This window comes from Macaca fascicularis, chromosome 3 (assembly GCF_037993035.2).
Source record: "Macaca fascicularis isolate 582-1 chromosome 3, T2T-MFA8v1.1".
NCBI lineage: Eukaryota > Metazoa > Chordata > Mammalia > Primates > Cercopithecidae > Macaca > Macaca fascicularis.
The window spans coordinates 107,900,906-107,924,575 of NC_088377.1; the positions used below are offsets into that span (position 1 = coordinate 107,900,906).

At 39.1% G+C, this 23,670-nt stretch overlaps 1 protein-coding gene across 3 annotated transcripts in view; it reads left to right on the top strand.

Annotated features, from left to right (window-relative positions):
• The window catches only part of RAPGEF5 (Rap guanine nucleotide exchange factor 5), a 242,475-nt gene that overhangs the window by 41,815 nt on the left and 176,990 nt on the right, over positions 1-23,670 (top strand). For 2 of the 3 annotated variants that reach the window (XR_012432604.1, XM_015447640.3), the window contains exons 4-5: positions 3,793-3,914; positions 5,376-5,544. The exons of the other annotated variant lie outside the window; for it this stretch is intronic. Coding sequence is in view for 1 of the 2 variants with exons in the window: in XM_015447640.3 (XP_015303126.2) it covers positions 3,793-3,914; positions 5,376-5,544 (291 nt within the window). In the remaining variant the exon portion in view is untranslated. The remainder of the gene's footprint in view (positions 1-3,792; positions 3,915-5,375; positions 5,545-23,670) is intronic. 3 annotated transcript variants of the gene reach the window in all.

A 23,670-nucleotide genomic window follows, 5' to 3' on the forward strand; every position in this document is an offset into this window, starting at 1 on the left:
CAGGGAGTAAAAGGGCTGTGGTGGTTGGACTACTTCACATAGAAACTCACTTTAAAAAATAGATGATGGCATCACCTTTAGAAACATCTGCCTTCTCCTTTTTTAAAAGACTAAATTTATATTTGTAAGTCTTTGAGTATAGTCATGAGCAAGCTCACAGGATTCATTTTATTTACATGAGGCCATGTGTAACATTGATCATTATTCTCATTTTTTTCCTCTTTATTGGATCTCCATGGATAGAGATTGAAAAAGGACTGGGAGATGAACATTAATCAGGTTCATGGAAAAAAGCCATCTATCCAAATTAGAAGAGATTTAGGATTTAACGGGAATAGAATGGGGAGAGCATGTGTTTTCCTGTGATCCGGCCAGGGCCACTATTCTTTTCTAATCTAAGGACTGATTAGGTTTAAACATGAAATGCTCATGTGATTACCTAGGGATGAATCATTTTCATTTTTCTGGTAGTAAATTGAGGTAAAATATTCCCCATATACTGCATGAGAACTCACTTTCAAAACTTTGAAATGCTTTCTATTCACTTTGTACTGTAGGAAGAATCACACTGGTTTTTGAGACATCATTTGTTTTGCACAAATGCATCACTAAATACCATCACCTGATTTATTTTAAAGATTAGTGTCTGCATTACTATGAATTAATTGCTAAAAGTCTAACTAGAGACAGGAGGATGCTAAGATAAGTCAAATTTTCCACTCTGGAGATTGGGTAAATTCATGTTTTGTTAAGCAGTCACATGGGCTTTGAGCTGATCACCTCCATATCACAATGTTTCTACCTAGTATTGAAACTGGAGTTAGATCTGCATGTACTTGGAGCAGTTTCTGGATTGAGTGCAAGACTGAAAATATACTGTGGGTAGGAACTGCTGTCTGTGTTTAGATTGCTCTGTTCCAACCGTCTCTGTTTTCTTCCTCACTGCTCTCCCCTAAGTCCTGTGGATTTAGGTATTTTAACCAGATTGTAGCAGGCATGGGGACAAGGCGTTAAATGCAGAGACAATGCCACCTCATTTTGTATGCTTTGGTGATATAAATGATAGTGTATAATTTACTCCTAATGTTTGCCCCGGGGTAGGTGGATCCTTATAAGTGATTTAAAACATAACTTGATAAAGCCAGTGGGGGGAATAGAAAGGGATCACGTGCAACAGAAACAGTAGCTTGCTCTGAGAGTGGGGCTCAGTTTTTAATTAATATTGTCCTGACAGTGCTGTGTTCTGCCATATTGAGTCAGAACCCTGCCTCCCCAAAACAGAGTGAGCCCTTCCCATTGAGAAGGGAGATCTGGAGGATTGGGGCTTTGAGGTCACCAGCATCACCTGAGAGCCTGTTAGGAATGTGGAATCTGGCCGGGCATGGTGGCTCATGCCTATAATCCCAGCACTTTGGGAGGCCAAGGCGGGTGGATCACCTGAGGTCAGGAGTTCGAGACCAACCTGGCCAACATGATGCAACCCCAGCTCTACTAAAAATATAAAAATTAGCTGGGCGTGGTGGCAGATGCCTATAATCCTAGCTACTTGGGGGGTGAGGCAGGAGAATCACTTGAACCCGGGAGGCAGAATTTGCAGTGAGCCGAGATCGCACTATTGCATTCCAGTCTGGGCAACATGCGTGAAACTCAGTCTCAAAAAAAAAAAAAAAAAAAGGAATGCGGAATCTGAGGTCCCACCCAGTCTTACCGCATCAGAGTCTATACTTTAAGAACATCACCCAGGTGACTCCTAAGCAGAGTTTTGAGAAGCCCTGTTCTAAGAAGCTTCTTCCTTATCACCTGGGAACAAACAAGCAGCTGTATCCATCTAGTCCCCTTTGCAGTTTGAGAGTTTAGTTTGTTTAGTGAATGTTTTATTGTGTGCTTTCATAGTCCAGGTGATGTCAGACACTCAGAGCAGGCTAAGGAGCTGCGTTGTTTTGAGAATATGAATTAAGATGATACAGTATTAAATCCATGAGATAAAAGTGCTTTCAAAGCCCTGAGATGCTGGCTAATTGGCAGAGGTGTTGAGGAATTAATTAGTTAATTAACACTTTGAACCTTTAACATGAAAGGTATCCTGTAGAATTAGAAGTTAATCTTGACTGTTTGGTCTAATTGCCTGTTTTGTTGCCATCTGTTTTCTCATTTTCTCTAAAAAAAAATCCATATATGTGACTGTTAATCTTTATGCTGTCTTACGCTAACATGCAACTGAACATGTCTAGAATTGGCTTAATTGCCTTAGAGTATCTTTCAAATGTGACACTTCACCAAATATATTCTAGCTTTTGATGAAAAGCTAGGATTTTTGATCAAATATCTCAGCAGAAAAGTTTACTACTTTATTTTTCTTCACCCCAGAAAATGTAGCATCCATGGCAGTTCATATTGTTGGTTGTGGTGTGATTCTAGGGTATTTGTAAGTATGCCAATCATAAGAGAACAAAATAGGCAGTATTTTTCTACTTTAGAAATACAAATAAATGTTGGCATCTCTTGGTCCTTCAGTACTGCATATAAAGATAGTCATTATATGATACATTATTTAAAAAAAAAAAAACATTTTGGCCAGGCACTTGGCTCATACCTATAATCTCAGTAGTTTGGGTAGCCGAGGCAGGTGGATCACTTGAGCTCAGGAGTTGGAGACCAGTGTGGGCAACATGGCGAAACTCAGTCTCTACAAAGAACAAAATTAGCCAGTAGTGAGCACCTGTACTCCCAGCTACTCAGGAGGCTTAGGTGGGAGGATCTCTCAAGTCTAGGAGGCAGAGTTTGTGGTAAGTTGAGATTGCGCCACAGCACTCCACCCTGGGTGACAGAGCATGACCCTGAAGCAAAAAAAATTTTTTTTCATGATCTTTTCTCATAAGGGAGAGTGAAATTTTATAAAATTTCTGCAAATGACAAAACATTTCAGAAGTTTTTCTTTTTGTTTTCCCCCTGAGGCTCATCTGTATTTGAAAAGTAGGCATGATGATACTGCCTGTAATACCCGGGTTATGACATTTTTTTGAATATAGTTGTATGTTTTAAGACAGATTACAAAGGTAATTTCTCATGCATGGTTAGTGGAATCCAACACATCTGGGTTTATAGTTATGTGACCTGGGCTGCTTAACTAGTTACATGGATTATATTAAAAAGATTAACAATCAAATTTATTGTTCTTAGAGTAAACTTTAGGTTCAGTCTTTGTTTGAAGAGTAGCAAACAAAACTCTATACTACTGACTATGGTCCCAATTTTGTCTAACCTTGGAATTATTTTGTTCTCAAAAGGACTAGATAAAAATATATAAATAGTTGAACCAAAGTTTATCACCACCAACTTGAGGTATGTAGCTTACCAAGGTAAAAGCATTATCTTTATATAAAAGGCTGCTAAATGTATTCCTTCTTTTTTCAAACAAGTATATTTTGAGAACTTACTGTGTATTGTGGACTGTTCTAATTGTTGGGAATTAATAGTGAGTTATATAAAGTCCCTGCTCTCCTGAAAATTTTTCTCTAGTGGGAGAAGCAGATATTGTTCATTTGTAAAGATATATACTTATTAAATGTTAAGTGATTTGATGAAAAAGTAGAAGACAATTTGACTCTTGTTTCCCTAAGGAAGCGATATTTGAACTTTAATCTGAAAGATGAATAAGAGGTATATGCCATTTATTCTTGGGTTGCTTGTTTAAAAAAAGCAAGCTCATGAAAGGAAAGGTATTATATATCAATTTTTTTGGCAAACGAATGTCAGCAATATCTTACTGTGAATGGCTTTGCTTTTGTTCAGGAGGAGCTGCGTTGGGTCAGAACTGGTAGACTGGCTTCTAGAACACTGTCCTTTTGTCCAGTGCAGATCTATGGCCATAGGAGTCTGGCAACTCCTACTGGACATGGGAATTATGTTATCAGGTTAGTATTATGTCTTGAAGGCACAGCATCATTATTTTAGTAAGCTATCAGACAAAAATACACTTGATTTTCTAGAGGATGTTGCAATCTGGATGGAAATTATTTTTGAAGATAAATATTTGTATTCTCTCTTATTTTCTAAGTGACAGGTCATCTTTTGATTCACTTATTTCTCTTAGACTTCTTGTAAAAATTATTAGATACTTGCTGATTCATAGACTAGTAATACCTGTAGGAGTCCTTCCTCTACCTCCTTTCTTCTGAACTCAAAAATGCTGCTTACAAACTTTTTTCAAAATCAGTGACATCTTTAGTGTGTGATTTATCTTGTACTTAGGATAATCATCAGAAACTGATTTTATGAGTGGGATGTTATGCCATTTTAATTCACTAAGTATTCATGAACACTTAGAGATATGACCTATGAAAATTAGCTGTTTAGACTGAACAGAAAATAAATGTTAACTGGGAACTAAAATAGATGATGGATATCTCTTTTCTTAGTTGAGCCCAGAGAATTGAAGGATTAGAAACTGAGCAATCTGGATTCTTTATTTAGCCTAGTCTCTCAGCTGCTAGATGGTCACCGAAAAGCCCTTTTTTCCCTATAGGTAATAAATATCAAGGGCATACCCCTAGTCCTGTTGTGAAACAATGGTACAGATATGGATGTGGGTGTAATCTTAGTCAATAGTACCTAGCACCTAATACTCTTATTTATAAAATTAGTTAACTACCTTTGAGGAATGGAGGTATTATTAGCATATTGATAGTTTCAGGGTTTTGGTTAGCAAAACATTTTGTACTAGTGCTTTTTGGAAAAATCTCCAGCTCTTGATTCCTTTAAAGCAGGATTTCCCACCTTGGTAGTATTGACATTTGGGTTAGATAATTCTTTGTTGTGAAGGGCTGTCCTGTACATTGTAGGGTTTTTTTTTTGTTTTTTTTTTTTGAACAGCATCCCTTTCTTCCACCCTCCAATACCAGTAGCACCTTGCCCTCCAAATGTAACAACCAAAAATGTCTAGACATCACCAAATATCCCCTGGGGGAGGCACAGTCACCCTTAGTTGAGAACCATTGATCTAAAACTTGCCATTGTGTTGTATTTCTGTATTACTAAATTAATTCAATATACTAATTTGCTTTGGGACACTAAAAAAGATTTCTCCCTATCCTCTTTGAATTGTTATTGATTTTATCTGCACCTGTCTCTGAAGTAGAAAAAATATAAAATACATGTGAATATGCTGGCCAGAACTTCTAGTAGTAAAAATAGACTAGCCAGTAAGTCCTTTCTACTTCAATGGGATTATAAACATGAATGAGCTTAGAATGTGTAATTATAGTCTTAACCCTGATTTCTCCCAATTATTAGGGCTTTCAGTTTATCATTTGGATTATTGCTGTCTGAGTAATATCCTTTAAAAAACTGATCTGTACATTTTTTGTTTCAAACAGTGGACCAGCATCTATACTTTCAAGATACTTATGTTTTCTACCAGTTTTCCTCTGATGAATGTAGCTACTTGTACTGTGAATTTGAAAGAGAAGAAGAATGGCAAAATGGTGTCAAGCTTTTACTGCAACTTGTGCCTCTCATTCCTGCTAGAGCTGGCATCTGTGAGCTGTAAGTAGATGCTCTCTTGTGCCATTGTATTCTTACACTTAGACAACATTTACCATGTCCAGGGACTATATTCTGCTCTTTAAGATCACTGTCTCATTTAAGAGGGAGTTACTGTCCCTATTTTTCAGATGCACATTTAGAAAGATAAAATAAATTGTGGGAAATTAAATCCAGCTAATAAATGACTGGTATTCAAATCCCAGAAGCCCATGCCTCACCATCTGTACCATGTGGTCTCTAAATTATCATCGTTATAGGAGTAGGTGATCTAAATTAGGAAAAAACATATGATTGGGCTGAAGTTGGAATAAAATAATAACTCCCATCCTATTTGCTATCCAAGTCGTGACTTTCCTAAGAGCTCAACAGAATGTTTCTGAAAATAATCTAGAAGCAACATTTGGCAAATTAAAACACGTGAATCATTATCGCATGAAGATACTGAGTCACTATATGATTAAAATGAATTAAAATTAATTAGGGAAGGCTTGGGAACAGGACTTGAGTCATGATGTGGTGATTCTGACATACCTTTGTTTATCCATGGTGATAGCTTATTTTAGAATTATGAGTTATGGATTAAAATATCAGTTAAAAACTTTTACTTATGCAGAACACTTCAGTTTCCAGAATGCTCTCCCGTATTGTTGACTCTTTCAATTCCATGATATTAGCAGGCCAAGTGGTATGGTCTTTATGTCATAGATAAGAAAGTAGGTTCAGAGAGAAATACCTGTATAACCATAACAAGGGCAACTCTTATTAGTTAAAGAAAAATGACAATTGACTGTTGAGGAGGAGGCAGAGCAAGATGAGGGAATTGAAGTCTCCACCAATTGTCCCCCAGGCAAGGACACTAATTTAATAACTGCCTACACAGAAAAAAACACTTTCGTAAGAACCAAAAATCAGGTGAGCACTCATAATACCTGGTTTTAGTTCCATATTGCTGAAAGGAGCACTGAAGAGATAGAAAAAACAGTCCTGAGTCACTGATACCACCTTGCCCCCACCATTTACACCAGCATGTACAATAGTCACAAATAAAATTAAATACCTAGGAACTAACCAAAGAAGTGAAAGATCTCTGTAATGAGAATTGTGAACACTGATGAAAGAAATTCAAGAGGACACCAAAAAAGGAAAAAATATTTCATGTTCATGGATTAGAATAATCAATATTGTTAAAATATCCATACTACCAAAGCAATCTACAGATTCAGTGCAATCCCAACCAAACTACCAATGGCATTCTTCCCAGAAATAGAAAAAACAATCCTAAATTTTTTTTTTTTTTTTTTTTTGAGACGGAGTCTCGCTCTGTCGCCCAGCCCAGGCTGGAGTGCAGTGGCGCGATCTCGGCTCACTGCAAGCTCCGCCTCCCGGGTTCACGCCATTCTCCTGCCTCAGCCTCCCGAGTAGCTGGGACTACAGGTGCCCACAACCGCGCCCGGCTAATTTTTTGTATTTTTAGTAGAGACGGGGTTTCACCGTGGTCTCGATCTCCTGACCTTGTGATCCGCCCGCCTCGGCCTCCCAAAGTGCTGGGATTACAGGCGTGAGCCACCGCGCCCGGCCAACAATCCTAAAATTTATATGAAACCACAAAAGATCTGGAATAGCCAAGGCTACCCTAAGCAAAAACAACAAAACTGGAGGAATCACATTACCTGACTTCAGATTATGCTACAGAGCTATAGTAACCAAAACAGTGTGGTAATTGCATGAAAACAGGCACACAGATCAATGGAACAGAATGGAGAACCCAGAAACAAACCCACACACCTACAGTGAACTCATTTTCAACAAGGTACCAAGACATACACTGGGGAAGACACAGTCTCTTTAATAAATGGTGCTGGGAAAGCTGGCTATCCATATGCAGAAGAATGAAACTAGACCCCTGTCTCTCACCATATATAAAAATCTAATCAAAATGGTTTAAAGACTTTTGGAGCTCAAACTATGAAACTACAAGATTGGGGAAAATTTTCAGGAAATTGATCTGGGTAAAAATTTCTTGAGCAATACTCCACAAGCACAGGCAACTAATGCAAACATGGACAAATGGGATCACATTAAGTTGAAAATCTTCCTGCACAGCAAGGATACAATGAACAAAGTGAAGAGACAACCCACAGAATGGGAGAAAATATTTGCAAGCTACCTATCTGGCAAGTGATTAATGACCAGAATATATAAGGAACTCAAACAACTCTATAGGAAAAAATCTAACGATTCAATTTTAAAATGGGCAAAAGATCTGAATAGACATTTATCAAAAAAAGACATACAAATGACAAACAGGTTTATGAAAAGGTGTTCAATACCACTGATCATCAGAGAAATGCAAATCAAAACTACAGTGAGATATCATTTCACCCCAGTTAAAATGGCTTATATTCAAAAGACAATGTCTTATGTTCAAAGACTGCAATTATAAATGCTGGGGAGGATGTAGAGAAAAGGGAACTCTTGTACACTGTTGGTGGGGATGTAAATTAGTACAACCATTATGGAGAACAGTTTGAAGTTTCTCAAAAAAGTAAAAATTGAGCTACCATAGTATCCAGCAGTCCCACTGCTGGGTGTATACCCGAAAGAAGGGTTATATATAAAAAAGATACCTGCACTCCTATGGTTATTGTATCACTGTCCACAATAGCTGAGATTTGGAAGCAACTTCATCATCTATCAACAGATGAATGGATAAAGAAAATGTGGTACATATACACAATGGAGTACTATTCAGCCTTGAAAAAGAATGAGATATAGTCATTTGCAACAACATGGATGGAATTGGAGGGCATTATGTTGAATGGCATAAGCCAGGCACAGAAAGACAAACATTGCATGTTCTTATTTGTGGGCTCTAAAAATGAAAGCAATTGAACTCATGAACACAGTAGAAGGATGGTTACCAGAGGCTAGGAAGGGTAATTGTGGGTTAGTGGGGAGGCGTGGATGGTTAATGGTTACCAAAAATGTTGGAAAGAATGAATAAGGCCCACTCTTTGATAGCACAACAGGGTGACTATACTCAATAATAACCTAATTGTACATTTTAAAATAGCTTAAAGAGTGCAGTTGGATTCTTTGTAACTCAAAGGATAAATGCTTGAGAGGATAGGTATCCCATTCTCCTTGATGTGCTTATTTCACACTGCATGCCTGTATCAAAACATCTCATGTACGCCATAAATATATATACCTACTATGTACCCAGAAAAATAAAAAAAGAGAAAAAATAAAATATGTTAAATGACAATACTGATAGTTAATATGGACTATTTTTAGGAGAATAAATAAGTTTCAGAATATTAATGAGACTGTGCTAATAGAAAGGTTGATTGTAGAGAATGTATTTTATGTCAGGCACTGTGCTAAATGCTTTATATTCATTATTTTACTTTCAGGAGAATGTTATAAGACAGGTACTATTATTATCTCTATTAAATAAGAGAGGAAATTAGGTCAGAGATCGGGTAACCCGTCCAAGGTCACACAAGGATTAAGTGGAGTTTCAGTGTTTGAATCTGTGTGTATCTGGCTTTAATGACTGTCCTTTTAACACCTGATATTATGTGTCCTTCCCCAGAAGTTATGGGGATCATTCTAGGACCCCTTCCTATAAAATTATAAACAGAAACTATAAAAGTGTTAAGCTCTAGTGAAATGATTATGGATTTCCCATCACCACTGTCTATAAAGGGCCTTGCAATAGGAAAGCAGAATTCAGATATCATTCAATTGGTCTGACTCTAGGAAATGTCCTTTATTGTGATATGCTCTTAATATAGGTCAGAAGAGTCCTGAGAAAAGTCAAGGAGCAGTTCAATGAACTTTAACAAGCTTCCTAAAAAGGAGTGACATAGTTTTAAACCAGAGGTGGCTGTGGCTGGCTGTGACTGTTTGGGACTGGTGTTCTCCAGCAGCTCCTCTCAGCCTTTCCTGTCCTGCACACAAGATGGAGGTGTGCATAATCCCATGGGCGTGCCCAGATTCACCGGGGCATAGGACTGTGGAAATAAACTTGCAAGCTGTCCTCGTGATTTAACTCCACCTCCTTCTCCCCCATTCGGAAAACAAATTGGAATGCCAGTGAAATGACCTTGTTATAGAGAAACCCTGGGTCTACTCTAATTTCTAAAAATGAAAAATTTTTAAATTTTCTTCCTAATAGTAACTCCAGATTACTTGCAGTCTTTTGTCATACTGATCACTGTAAACACAAATCTTAGGCTCTGGAGTTGAGAATTGCTATATAGCATGCCATGTTTATCAGCAAGTTTTTTCTGTTGGTGTCAATTTGTGCATTTGGGAGTAGTAACTGACTTGTACAGAAACATTGTCATTGGGGAACCTACGGACCTGTCTGTTCTAAAGTACTAAATACATAAAGATAAAATTATTGAACCATTGCAGGTCTCTTCTAGAGAGAGACAGTATATACCTTTTTTTTTTTCAATACTACAATCATAAGCCAACTTTTATGTTATGGTAGAATGTTTTTGGCCTAATTTTGGAGAGCTAAGCTTTGGCTTATCTAGACTTGGAATAAACTATGATCAGAGAAAAGATGTCCATGGACATTGTCCTCATTCAGTTGCATTGTCACAGTACTTTCTGTGGTTGCACATGCATGATCCTATCCCATTCTTTTCACCCGTAGCCCACACCTCTTTACTTCCTCATGCCAGTGTGATACTCTTGCTCTTTCCTCTGCTCTTGCCTTTTCCCAGTCAAATTCTACCCAACCGTCAAGGGGAAGCCCAAGTCCTGCCTTGACCACAAAACTTCCATGATGTCTCCAGTCCATGTTATTACTGCTTTCGGTAACTTACTGCTCTTGCATTTTATATTAAAAAAAAAAAAAAAATCCATGCTTCCATGTCATTCTTAGTTCTATGATGCTTTGTTTCTATCCATTTTATTCAAGTGCCCTCTTGATTCTTACATTGTCCATTCATTTGTGAAAACCCAATTTTGTGTTCCTTTTAATAACCTTTTTGACATTTAAAGGCTACTGATACCTACCTGTGTTAGCCTATCTACATTAGTCCCCTCTAATTTGCTATCTTCTAAGTGTCTTCAAAATAATGCAAGGAAACCATTTAATGTCTCTAAGTAAACACAATTTTGTTCCATATAAATGCATTTCTAAAAATAGTAAAGGGGATTTTTCTCATTTAAGAAAGAATCTTTAAAGCAGGAGGGGAAATGAAACTGTTGCAAGGTTTTTAAGCTACTTTGAAGAAACAGAATTTTATACAAAATAACTTTTATACCCAAACCGAATAGATAATTAGAAAAAAGTGACTGAATCGGTTGTCAAGGGTACTATCTCTGGGGGAAAAAAGAACAGTTATGGTATCTCCTTCCAACAGAGAGCCAAATCAAGTTATCCAGAATGTACTGTTTCTAGCTCTTTTATTTTAAGCAGAGAGTCAGGGAAGAATTGGTGAAGAATGATGAAATAACAGTGTAGGAAAAGGCAGCTTAATAATTCCCTTGGGACTGGTAAGATGCTTGTAACACTACCTTGTTTGGGCTTTTAGGCTGTGAGGGAGCTTGACTATTTCAATTCAGCTGTGGTTATAGCATCTCCCAGCTTGCCAGGGGTGGGAGTGGGTAGGGCTTTGAATAGACAGTCTGTGAAGCTTGAATGCATAAAACTGTATCCTACCACTTACACAATAGTTAACATTTATGCTGTGATTAAGACAGAGGACTGCTAAAATTTAACTCATATTACGCTCAAATATGGAAAGAAAATGTAGCTTCTTTGTTTTTCTCTAAGTGATCTGATGTTTGTCTACATGAACCGCTATCCTGCAGAATGGCCAATAAAAAAAAAAGAAGTGGGGGGAAGAAGCACCCTTTAGTAAAGTTATTCTAATATAGGAATTTAAAAAGTCTCTCTAGTTAATGTTTTAGTGTCTTTTAGTAAAAGAGCCCAGTCTCTGTATTTCTCTCTGTTTTTCAAGGTAGCCTCTGGGTACATGGTGAGTGGTCTGGGCGCCTTAACCTTGGCAGAGAAGGACAGGGGAGGCTCTCCTGTCAGAGTAGGCATTTTTTCATCCTCACTAGTCTTGTGAGTGGATGGGCAGCCAGCTCCTTTGTGCCCCTGAGATATAACTGTTCTTGGCATTCTGTTGGCATCTGCTGTTGGAGCATGGGGCTGGTGTAAGTTGGGTGTCAGCTTGATTAATGCCTGGTGGTGCCGCCTGGCTGATTGGCCTTCCTAGATGTCTGTTGGCATTGCTGATGCTCCTAAGGTCTGGCTGTGGCTCCCATATGCACCCTGTTAAGCCTCATGGCTTCTGCTGAAACAACCCCCTGTCTGTCCTGACTGGCTAATATTACTGTGATAAAAAGATTTTACCAAACATGCTGCCTGTCGCCACTTGGCTGACACTTCTGAAAAGTTCACAAATTTAGCTTCAGACATATTGGTATCCACAAGGGATTTACAAGATTGTGGAATTTGCTTCTCTTAATGTTTAGGTGAGGAAGAGGAAGAGGGAGCAGAGGGTCTGGGAAAAGACAACCACTTGTCACCTGCACTGCGTGGAGTGACTTACTTACCAGGCATCTACTGATCTTAAGCTTCCGTGTTTGGCCCTGTGAGGGATATGACGATATGTAAATAATGTAAGGCCTTCAGCGACTAACAGGGGTTGAGCTCAGTTCATATAGATAACAAGCTGGGAAGTTGGGTGCCACAAGTGATACCTAGGAGCTTATCACGAAGATTCTGAAGCTGTGGGAAAAAAACCAAAATTATTTCCTGAGAAATGAAAATATTTCGTACAGTTAATTTCTAAATTTATAAAAAAAATCTGTAATTACTTTGTGGAATATTCAGCTCTTCCCAACTTTTGAAAATTAGTTTTTGTTATAGGTTATTCCTGTCTTTTGTGTTTTCTACATTTTCATTATCTTATTACATTTAAGAATAGAACTGACATGCATATTTTCAGCCTATCTACTCTTAATTTTTTCCCTGAAAACCTTGACTTTTTGGCCTCTTGTTTATGAGACGTTAACTATGGCAAGATAACGAATTCCATTGAAGAGTCTTATGAAGAATAATCTACTGATGGAGCTACAGGTTCAGGCCAAGATGGAGCAAGTCTACTATCTCTTGTATTGATTACAGCTGAAACCTCTAGATAAAATACAGACAATAACTACCCGAGGCCTCTCGAAAGTAAATAAAAGCAGGCAGATTATGGAACGAAGTGAAACTTTGGAGAAGTGACCTACACTGGTGTGAGTTTTCCCTTTTCGTTTCTTTTATTTCACAGCTTTGCCTCAAAGGCAGGCCCCAGCTGTAGAATGGGAGATCAGTGGTGGCACAGTTGTCAAAATCTATAGTAGAAACCTCATATTTCTGGCAAGAAGAATCAGGAAAATGGGCCCCTATAGTTTTGAAGAGTGTGATGGGATGGGGTGGATGGAGAAATCCTTGTCTTGATTCTCCTTTTTTCTTACAGGTTTGTCCCAGGTTCAGAGCTCTGTGGTGGTGGCAGTGCAGGCAGATAATAGACAAGGAGAAACTCTGTTTGGTTTTGGTCAGAGCTGGGCAGAGGAGCCGCAGCTAGTCTGAGAGTATAGGGGAGTCCAGGAGAGGAGAAACCTAGGGAAGCGATTCATTAATTTTATGTATGAACTATACAAATGTGAGTTTCCTGAGATGGACATCTGTGGGACAGACCCAAGGTACCATGGAAAAGGCATTGAAAACTGAACTGCAGCTGGAATCATTGAGGCTGTAGAGCATTATGTTCAAAATGGCCAGAATATAATACAGAATTACTTGACACAAAATAATCAGAAAAATATGACCATTTGTCAAAGGAAAAACAAGTAATGTCAACCCTGAGATGACTCAGATATTGGAATTATTAAAGACTTGATAACAGCTATTTTAACTATGCCCCATTAAGTAAACAAATTTCAAATGAATAGAGAGATAGAAGTTCTTAGTCAAGAAATAGAAAATAAAAAAAAAATGTAGTTTTAGAACTGAAAAATATACCTGAAGTTAAAAATTTGTTGAATTGGTTCAATAGCAAAATAGAGGTGACCTGAAGATAGATCATTATAATTATCCAGTGTGCAGGACAAGAAAAAAAAAAAAATTGAAAAAGATGAATAGTCTCAGGGATTTGGTGGACAGTGTAGTAAAGTCTAACACATGTTGGCATCCCAGGAGAGGACAAAGAGATTGGTGCAGAAAAAAAACTTTTTTTTTTTTTTTTGAGACGGAGTCTGGCTCTGTCGCCCAGGCTGGAGTGCAGTGGCTGGATCTCAGCTCACTGCAAGCTCCGCCTCCCAGGTTCACGCCATTCTCCTGCCTCAGCCTCCCGAGTAGCTGGGACTACAGGCGCCCGCCACCTCGCCCGGCTAGTTTTTTGTATTTTTTTAGTAGAGACGGGGTTTCACCGTGTTAGCCAGGATGGTCTCGATCTCCTGACCTCGTGGTCCACCTGTCTTGGCCTCCCAAAGTGCTGGGATTACAGGCTTGAGCCACCGCACACGGCCCAGAAAAAAACTTTTAAAGAAATAATGGCCAAAAGCTTCCCAAATTCCGTGAGAGACAAATCTGTAGATTCAAGAGGTCCAGTGAACCCCAAACAGGAGCACTCAGAGAAACACACTGCTAGATACTTAAAAACAACTAAGAAACAAATGAAAATATCTTGGAAGTAGCTAGAGTAATATGACACGTTACCTACAGGAGGAATAATGATTCAAATAATTAGAGGTTTTATGTTAGAAACCATGGAGGCCAGAAGTTAGTGGAAGAAAGTCTTCAAAGTGTGTGTGTGGCGGGGTGGGGAGTGGGGAGAAAACTGTCAATCCTCTACAGTGAAAATAGTTTTTAAAAATGGAGGTGAAATAGACATTTTCAGATGAAGGAAAACTAACAGAATTTGTTACTAGCTTACCTTTTCTAAAAGAAATCTAAAGGAAAATTTTCAGGTTGAATAGAAACAGTATCAGAGGGAAAGTTGGAAATTCAGGAATAAAGGAAAAGCTACATAAGTGGTAGATTAACTACCTATGGTCCTTCAAGAAGAATCTGAATAGAATTATGTATACTAAAGTAATTGAATTTGTAGTTGATACACTTCAAACAAGGAAACAATGGGCTTACTTAAGTTTACTGACAGATTTAACTAAACATTTAAAAAATAAGTTATGTCATTTCTCCCATCCAAGTACAAACCAGGCCCAATCCTGCTTAGCCTCTGAGATGGGACAAGATCGGGCACCGTCAGGGTTGTATGGCCATTGACAAATTATGTCATTTCTATACAGTCTCTCAGAAAATTGAAGAGGAGTGACTGTTTCACATTCATTTTATGAGACCAGCACTGTCATGACAGATTTCAGAGAAAGAAAACAACAAGGCCAGGTGCAGTGGCTCATGCCTGTAATCCCTGCACTTTGGGAGGCCAAGGCGGGCGGATCACATGAGGTCAGAAGTTTGAGACCAGCCTGACCAACATGGAGAAACCCCATCTCTACTAAAATACAAAAAAATTAGCCGGGCGTGGTGGCGTGTGCCTGTAATCCCAGCTACTCGGGAGGCTGAGGCAGGAGAATTGCTTGAACTGGGGTGGCAGAGGTTGTGGTTAGCCAAGATTGCACCATTGTACTCCAGCCTGGGCAACAAGAGTGAAACTCCGTCTCAAAAACAAAAACAAAAACAAAAACAAACAATGTGACTCATTAGTATAGACACAATCTTCCTCATGTATAAAAATTATAAATACATTATGAAAAAGGGAAGTTTACCCCAGGAATGCAAGGAAGGCTCAACACTCAGAAATCATTTGATGTAATTCACCATATTCACCGACTAAAAATAGACAAATTATATGATAAATTTCATAGATGCAGAGAAAGAATTTGAGAAAATTTAAACCTTCATGATAAAAATTCTCAGAAAAATAGAAATGTAAGAGAACTTCCTCAATCTGATAAGACTTTATACAAAACCCATAGCTTGCATCATACTTTTTTTTTAATTATTTTTATTTTTATTATTATTATTATTATTATACTTGAAGTTCTAGGGTACATGTGCATAACGTGCAGGTTTGTTACATATGTATACTTGTGCCATGTTGGTGTGCTGCATCCATCAACTCGTCAGCACCCATCAACTCGTCATTTACATCAGGTATAACTCCCAATGCAATCCCTCCCCACTCCCCCCTCCCCATGATAGGCCCCGGTGTGTGATGTTCCCCTTCCCGAGTCCAAGTGATCTCATTGTTCAGTTCCCACCTATGAGTGAGAACATGCGGTGTTTGGTTTTCTGTTCTTGTGATAGTTTGCTAAGAATGATGGTTTCCAGCTGCATCCATGTCCCTACAAAGGACAAACTCATCCTTTTTTATGGCTGCATAGTATTCCATGGTGTATATGTGCCACATTTTCTTAATCCAATCTGTCACTGATGGACATTTGGGTTGATTCCAAGTCTTTGCTATTGTGAATAGTGCCGCAATAAACATACGTGTGCATGTGTCTTTATAGCAGCATGATTTATAATCCTTTGGGTATATACCCAGTAATGGGATGGCTGGGTCGTATGGTACATCTAGTTCTAGATCCTTGAGGAATCGCCATACTGTTTTCCATAATGGTTGAACTAGTTTACAATCCCACCAACAGTGTAAAAGTGTTCCTATTTCTCCACATCCTCTCCAGCACCTGTTGTTTCCTGACTTTTTAATGATCACCATTCTAACTGGTGTGAGATGGTATCTCATTGTGGTTTTGATTTGCATTTCTCTGATGGCCAGTGATGATGAGCATTTTTTCATGTGTCTATTGGCTGTATGAATGTCTTCTTTTGAGAAATGTCTATTCATATCCTTTGCCCACTTTTTGATGGGGTTGTTTTTTTCTTGTAAATTTGTTTGAGTTCTTTGTAGGTTCTGGATATTAGCCCTTTGTCAGATGAGTAGATTGCAAAAATTTTCTCCCATTCTGTAGGTTGCCTGTTCACTCTGATGGTAGTTTCTTTTGCTGTGCAGAAGCTCTTTGGTTTAATGAGATCCCATTTGTCAATTTTGGCTTTTGCTGCCGTTGCTTTTGGTGTTTTAGACATGAAGTCTTTGCCCATGCCTATGTCCTGAATGGTACTACCTAGGTTTTCCTCTAGGATTTTTATGGTATTAGGTCTAACATTTAAGTCTCTAATCCATGTTGAATTAATTTTCATATAAGGAGTAAGGAAAGGATCCAGTTTCAGCTTTCTACTTATGGCTAGCCAATTTTCCCAGCACCATTTATTAAATAGGGAATCCTTTCCCCATTTCTTGTTTCTCTCAGGTTTGTCAAAGATCAGATGGCTGTAGATGTGTGGTATTATTTCTGAGGACTCTGTTCTGTTCCATTGGTCTATATCTCTGTTTTGGTACCAGTACCATGCTGTTTTGGTTACTGTAGCCTTGTAGTATAGTTTGAAGTCAGGTAGCGTGATGCCTCCAGCTTTGTTCTTTTGACTTAGGATTGTCTTGGAGATGTGGGCTCTTTTTTGGTTCCATATGAATTTTAAAGCAGTTTTTTCCAATTCTGTGAAGAAACTCATTGGTAGCTTGATGGGGATGGCATTGAATCTATAAATAACCTTGGGCAGTATGGCCATTTTCACGATATTGATTCTTCCTATCCATGAGCATGGTATGTTCTTCCATTTGTTTGTGTCCTCTTTTAGTTCACTGAGCAGTGGTTTGTAGTTCTCCTTAAAGAGGTCCTTTACATCCCTTGTAAGTTGGATTCCTAGGTATTTTATTCTCTTTGAAGCAATTGTGAATGGAAGTTCATTCATGATTTGGCTCTCTGTTTGTCTGTTACTAGTGTATAAGAATGCTTGTGATTTTTGCACATTAATTTTGTATCCTGAGACTTTGCTGAAGTTGCTTATCAGCTTAAGGAGATTTTGGGCTGAGACAATGGGGTTTTCTAAATATACAATCATGTCATCTGCAAACAGGAACAATTTGACTTCTTCTTTTCCTAACTGAATACCCTTTATTTCTTTCTCTTGCCTGATTGCCCTAGCCAGAACTTCCAACACTATGTTGAATAGGAGTGGTGAGAGAGGGCATCCCTGTCTTGTGCCAGTTTTCAAAGGGAATTTTTCCAGTTTTTGCCCATTCAGTATGATATTGGCTGTGGGTTTGTCATAAATAGCTCTTATTATTTTGAGGTACGTTCCATCAATACCGAATTTATTGAGCGTTTTTAGCATGAAGGGCTGTTGAATTTTGTCAAAAGCCTTTTCTGCATCTATTGAGATAATCATGTGGTTCTTGTCTTTGGTTCTGTTTATAGCTTGCATCATACTTAATGGTAAGAGACTAAATGCTTTCCTACTAGGACTCAGAACAAGGCTAATATATCTTCTCTTAGTACACCTGGTCCACTCCAGCCAATGCAAAAAGTCAAGAAAAAGAAATAAAAAGCATATATTTGGAGGAAAACATAAAGCCATCTCTCTTTGCAGATGACATAGTTATATACATAGAAAAATCACAGGATCAATACTTCCTTTCTCTTTAGCCATCACTTGCCATGGTCGTCTAACATCTTGTTCTGTTAGATTTTAAAGGTAGATGGAAGAGGTGGTTCATTAAGGAGTCTAAGGATGATCAGTCTCATTTTATATTCATGGCCTTTAATCTTGAGGGGTCTTCGATGCTGCTGCATGGTCCTGTTCATTTCTTGGTATATTCAGTCTCCTAGAAAACTGTATCACAATTGCTCCCCTCTTACCTCTTTTTCCTTGCTTTTTATTTCATTGAGAGGAACATTTTAAAAACTATCTTTCTCATGTTTTATTTACCAAATCTGTCAACCTGCCTGCATCTATATTGGTGGACTCTATCTTTGCTCCTGATCAAAATGGATGCATGATCCACATTCTTATTTAAGGTCAGTTTCCTCACATTGTGCACTGATCCCATCTCTGCACCCCTACTCAAGGATCTCATTTCTGAAGTCTCTTTTTTTTTCCTCCTCTATCAGCTTTTTCCTCTACTGAATTGTTCTTTTCAGCATGTGTTGCTATTTCCCTATATCTCCCTCTAGCTGCTGCACAATGTCTCTGTTCCCTTTTACAGCAAAACTCTTCAAAAGATGTTGATGGTTACTTTCTCTACCTCTGCTATTCTTTTCTGAATCTACTCCATTCAGGCTTTCAACAGTACCACTCCACTGAAGGCAACCTTGTCAAGATTACAAAAGTCTTCCATGTTGCCAAATGCCAAAATGTTGATTTTTCAGTCCTCATCTTACTTGACATGACAGCAGCATTTGGCACAATTGATCATGTCCTTCTGGAAGCAGTTTTTCCAGTTGGCCCCTGGGATAACATCTCTTGGCTCTTCTGTCTCACTAGCTGCTGCTTTTAAGGCTTCTTTGCTAATTCTTCCTTTTCCTGATTGTATTAACTGTGTTTCAGTGCTTTGACATCTGGGGCCTTGCTGACCCTGGGGAGACTGCCCATCCCAGGAATAGTCCATTCCTAGAGATAGTAGAGAACTTACCTGCTAGCTTTGCTGGGAGCCACCTTTCATAGGTAAGCCAGCCATTCCAGAGCTCATAACATAACCACTTTTTTTATTGGGCTTTCACCTTCTGGGCTGCTTTTCACCTGCCCTAATCACCCCAGCTCCAGGTACCAAACAACTAGGAGCAGTCCCTGTGCTTTTGGTCTTGCTGAAGTTAATCAAACAGTCCATCCTCAGCCTGTTTACCCTGCCTCACCCTCACCCATTCTCTTCTGGGGAAACCATAATAAAGGTTCTTTCCCACATTTTCCCCCATATCCGCTGCCTCCTGATTGACACTGTGCCTCCCTGTGTGGCCCCTCCTTGTGTGTCATCCCCCCTCCTCTTGGAAACTGTGAGTAAAAAAACTGTCTTTTTGATGCCAGTCATCTCCTGAACTGTTTGCCTCAGATTATTCAGACTGGCTGTCCCTAAATAATGAAACCTACATTTTGAAGCAGTGACCTCTAAACACAGTAGAGGTCAGTCTTGGACTTCTCTTATTTTTCTGCTTTCACTTTGGATGTGCCCTCACCCAGTCATGTACTTAATATCATCTCACAGTAGTGGTTCCCAAAATTCAGGTCCCTGTCTCCTCTTACCACCCCGTACAAAATAGCACCTCCACCACCCCCTTACTTCTGCCTCCTTTGTTCTCCTTATCCTGCCTGTTTTTTTCTTTCTACCTGATGTTTATTAGCAACATGAGACATCCCTTGGCCTCTTTAGTTTCTGAAATGGTGATGGATTCACACTCTGGCCAGAGAACTTAAGTTCAAGTCTGCTATCCTGATGTTCGAAGCCTACCTTTTGTACTCCTAACTTAACTTTTCCTAATTAGATCCTCTTGACACTTGGAGAGGAGGAAATACTGTGTGGGTAAACAAACATTTTTTTGTTGTCGTCAGTATTTTTCAGAAAATTTTTGTGATGGAACTTGGCATAAGATTTGTATTGGCATTGTAAGTGAACAAAATTTCCACTTATTACTTTAAACTGTTTTTGTAAAAAGTGTTATGAAATCAGCTAGTCCTAGTCTTTGTGATTACTCATTACCTCTTCTCTCAAGGAAACAGTAAGTCCTTCAAAATTTCCATTGTTTATAGACAAGGCTTATTCCAGGCGTGGGAACAGATTGCTTATCTTTATCAGAGTACATTTATATTTAAGAGTAATACAGGAATTTTGCAAAAATTGGACATCTAGGCCTGATTATGTTAGCATTTGAAATTGAACCATCTAATTAAATATTAAACAATACTCAAATCCTCAAAATCAAATGTGAAAAATCTAATTTTATTCAGTTTAGATTAAAGTATAACTATACACTCCGGACCCTTAATGAAACCTTTCACATTCATAATTCCCATTGAGTACTTTTTTCTGTAAGCGTAACTAGTAGCCAGATGCTATGAAAAATTATCTTCTCTTGAGAAGGTGAACAGTGTTTGTATTCATGATATCAAAGATCTCAAGAAAAATCTAATTCTCATTCTTCTACCATCACACTTCTTTTTTCATAGGAATTTGCTTTATTAAGCAAAACATACTTGTCCAGAATATAGACATCATGGGTGGGGAAAATGGGGAGATGTTGATCAAAGCATACAAACTTTCATTTATAAATTGAGCAAGTTCTGGAGGTCTAATGTACAGCATGAATGGTGATGGGTATGTAATAAATTTGATTATGCTAATCATCACAGTGTATTCACCAATAATCATGTTGCACACCTTGAATATATGTCTTTGTTAATTGCATATTTTTAAGTATGAAAATATTTTGGCTTTATGCTAAGTGAGATGGGAAGTCATTCAAGGATTTTGAGTAGAGGGACATGAACTAACTTACATTTTAGCAAGACTACGCTGGCTCCTGGGTCCAGGTGAGAGATATTGTGGCTGGGACCACAGTGGTAGTGATGGAGGTGGTGAGACGTGGTCAGGTGAGAGATATGTCTTGAAGAACCAATAGGATTTCAGGGTGGATACAAGGCAGAGTATGAGAGAAAGGGGTTCAAGGATGGCTTCCAATTGGAAGGATGGAGTTGCCATCAATTCAGGTGAGAAGGACTATAGGAAGGGCAGGGCTTTTTGTTATTTTCCTTTCGGGTGGGAGTGGACATAATGATAACACATCCAGTTTGATGGTTAGAGGGATGAGGGTGGAGGACCATAGGTTTTTGTCATCTCTGCATCCTCACAATGACACCCTTAGATATTGCAGATCTCTTGAACTTACAGAGACATCTGCCTAGAGCACCAGGACTCAGCACTCTCCCCTGGAGAATTACCAGGTCTGGCTTGGGGTACTGGTAAGCAGAGACCTTGAGAGGTAACCCAGGGAATTCCTAACGGAGAGCATCTGTTGGCATAAACCCTCAGGGAGAGATCTTCCTTCCAGGGGTCACCCCATTTCTCTTCTCTTTCTCTCTTATGTCACTTGTCACTGTCATTACCTGCCGATTCCAGTAGGAGTTTCTTTCTTTTCTTTCTCTAATCACTGACAAACTAGACCCACAGCTTCTCTCTCTCTCATTCACTGAGCAGCACAGCCCCCTTTAGTAATAATGGAAAACACGCAAGTATTACACTTGCTTTTCCTCTGCTGCATCTGTTTCCTTATTTATTTTGATCGGGTAAGTGAGAACTTTGTCTTTCCTGGGTTGCACTGAAAAGTATTTACGTACATTAAAACAGAATGTGTTTAAATTTTGTAAAAGATACATTTGCTGGGGAAAAGAGTCTGGTATTTTTGGGCAATTTGGCCTAGAGCTGAGGAGGGGGTTTAAGTTAAAAAGTGACTGTAGTGGTGAAAGAAAGGAGAGTAGCCGAGTGTTGTCTTCTCTCTTCTTTCCCCCTTTTCAGGCTCTTCCACTATTGCCTGTTACTACCAGTCCTGCCCTCATGACCTTCCTTTATACCGGGTGAGGTACAGGTGCCTGCTGGTGCAGTGGGGCATGGGGCATGTTAGCAGGGAAGGAAGAGCATTTCCGAATTCTAGAGCCCTCAGTGGGCAGTGAAGAAAATCCCTGAAGGTTTGGAGTTTGGAGAAGAGCAGGACCAGATCTGGGTTTTAGAAAGGTGGTCCTGGTGTCTGTAGGTATCTGGGTACAAGAAGAGAAGCCAGAGACAAGCTTGTTAGAAGGTGGTTAAAATAATTTGTTCAAGCGAAGTTGAACAAATAATTTGTTCAAGCAAAGTAAAATAATTTGTAAATACTTTGTTTAAGCGAAGCCTAGACTGTCAAAGAGGCTTGGCAGGGAAGGAAGGGAAGTGAGAGGATCTGGTGACTTCCCAAAGGCCGGAGTGAGGAGGGAAGGGATGGCTCTAGGGTGAACAGGGCCTGTAATTCCTAGGGGAGAGCTGAGGGCAGGAGGTAAGAGAGGAGTTCAGTGTGAGTTAGGTTGAGTTAGCCTGTAAGGTCCCCACGTGGGTGAAAATAAAGTTCCTGGAATTGCCACATAGAGCCACTTTGAAGGCAGATGGAAAAACAAGGCAAGCTCAGGGGAGAGCCAGAAGCTAGAGACATACTTGGGAGTTCTGGGCTTAAATCTTGGTGATTGAGGTGATAACAATGGGATATGGGCTGTGGGACAGCTCTTGGGAGATCATCACTCTGTCCCTCTTACACATATTTCCTTAAGAAATGTTTTTGCTAAGGCTTCATTTGTTCTGGAAGATCAATGAAAGACAGTTTTACTTCGCAACAGGGACTAAATTATTTGCCACTAAAATAGCAGCAGCTCAACCATTAATTATGAGATAGCCATTATCAGTCTCGTACACAAGAGCTTCTCTTGGAATTTTGAGTTCCTTTTAGCAGCTTGTTGAAAGCAGATTCATGAGAGAATCTGTGCTAGTGCAAAATACCTCATGCCCATTAGCTAATACTTCAGGTATCTGTTGGGGTCTGAGAAACATGAAAAGGCACGACCAGCCCATGCGTCACTACAGACACAGACAAAGCAGCAGAAGCCGTTGTTTGGTTCTCTTGCCTTTAGTGCCTTTGGTTCTTAATTTCCTGTCTGTTGAGTAGCCTCAGCTTAATCATATAAATCTGGTTTGGTGGTTGAGGTTATAAAGCGTTTCCAGTCTCTTCTCAGTATAACTACAGAAGCCTTGTGAATAGAAAATCTTAATAATAAAGCTTATTTGAAATATTCATCATCTAGGTAACCTTTTTGAAAAAACGATCCCAAGTTATAATGCTCAGTTCCCACAGTTTTTATTGAGCGGATTGTTAGCAAGCATCTCACACACTTTGCTGCATGAGTGCTTAAGTTATTTGACAACATCAGCACTGCTTCATACCTGTATCTTGCAATTTTTGTAAAGGCAGTGGTTTGTAATGCATTGCTGTGATTTGAAGGGTGGGATTTTCTTTCTGGAAAAGGGTTTAATAACATTTGCAGAAACAAGAAGGCAATGCCAGAATTGATCCAACTGGCTTTTCCCATCTTAAGGACCTGCTTCCCAGCTGTCCTGTGAGCTGGGAGAAGCCCTCTTGCCCCATAAGGCTGGCATTCCAGCTGACACACTGTAG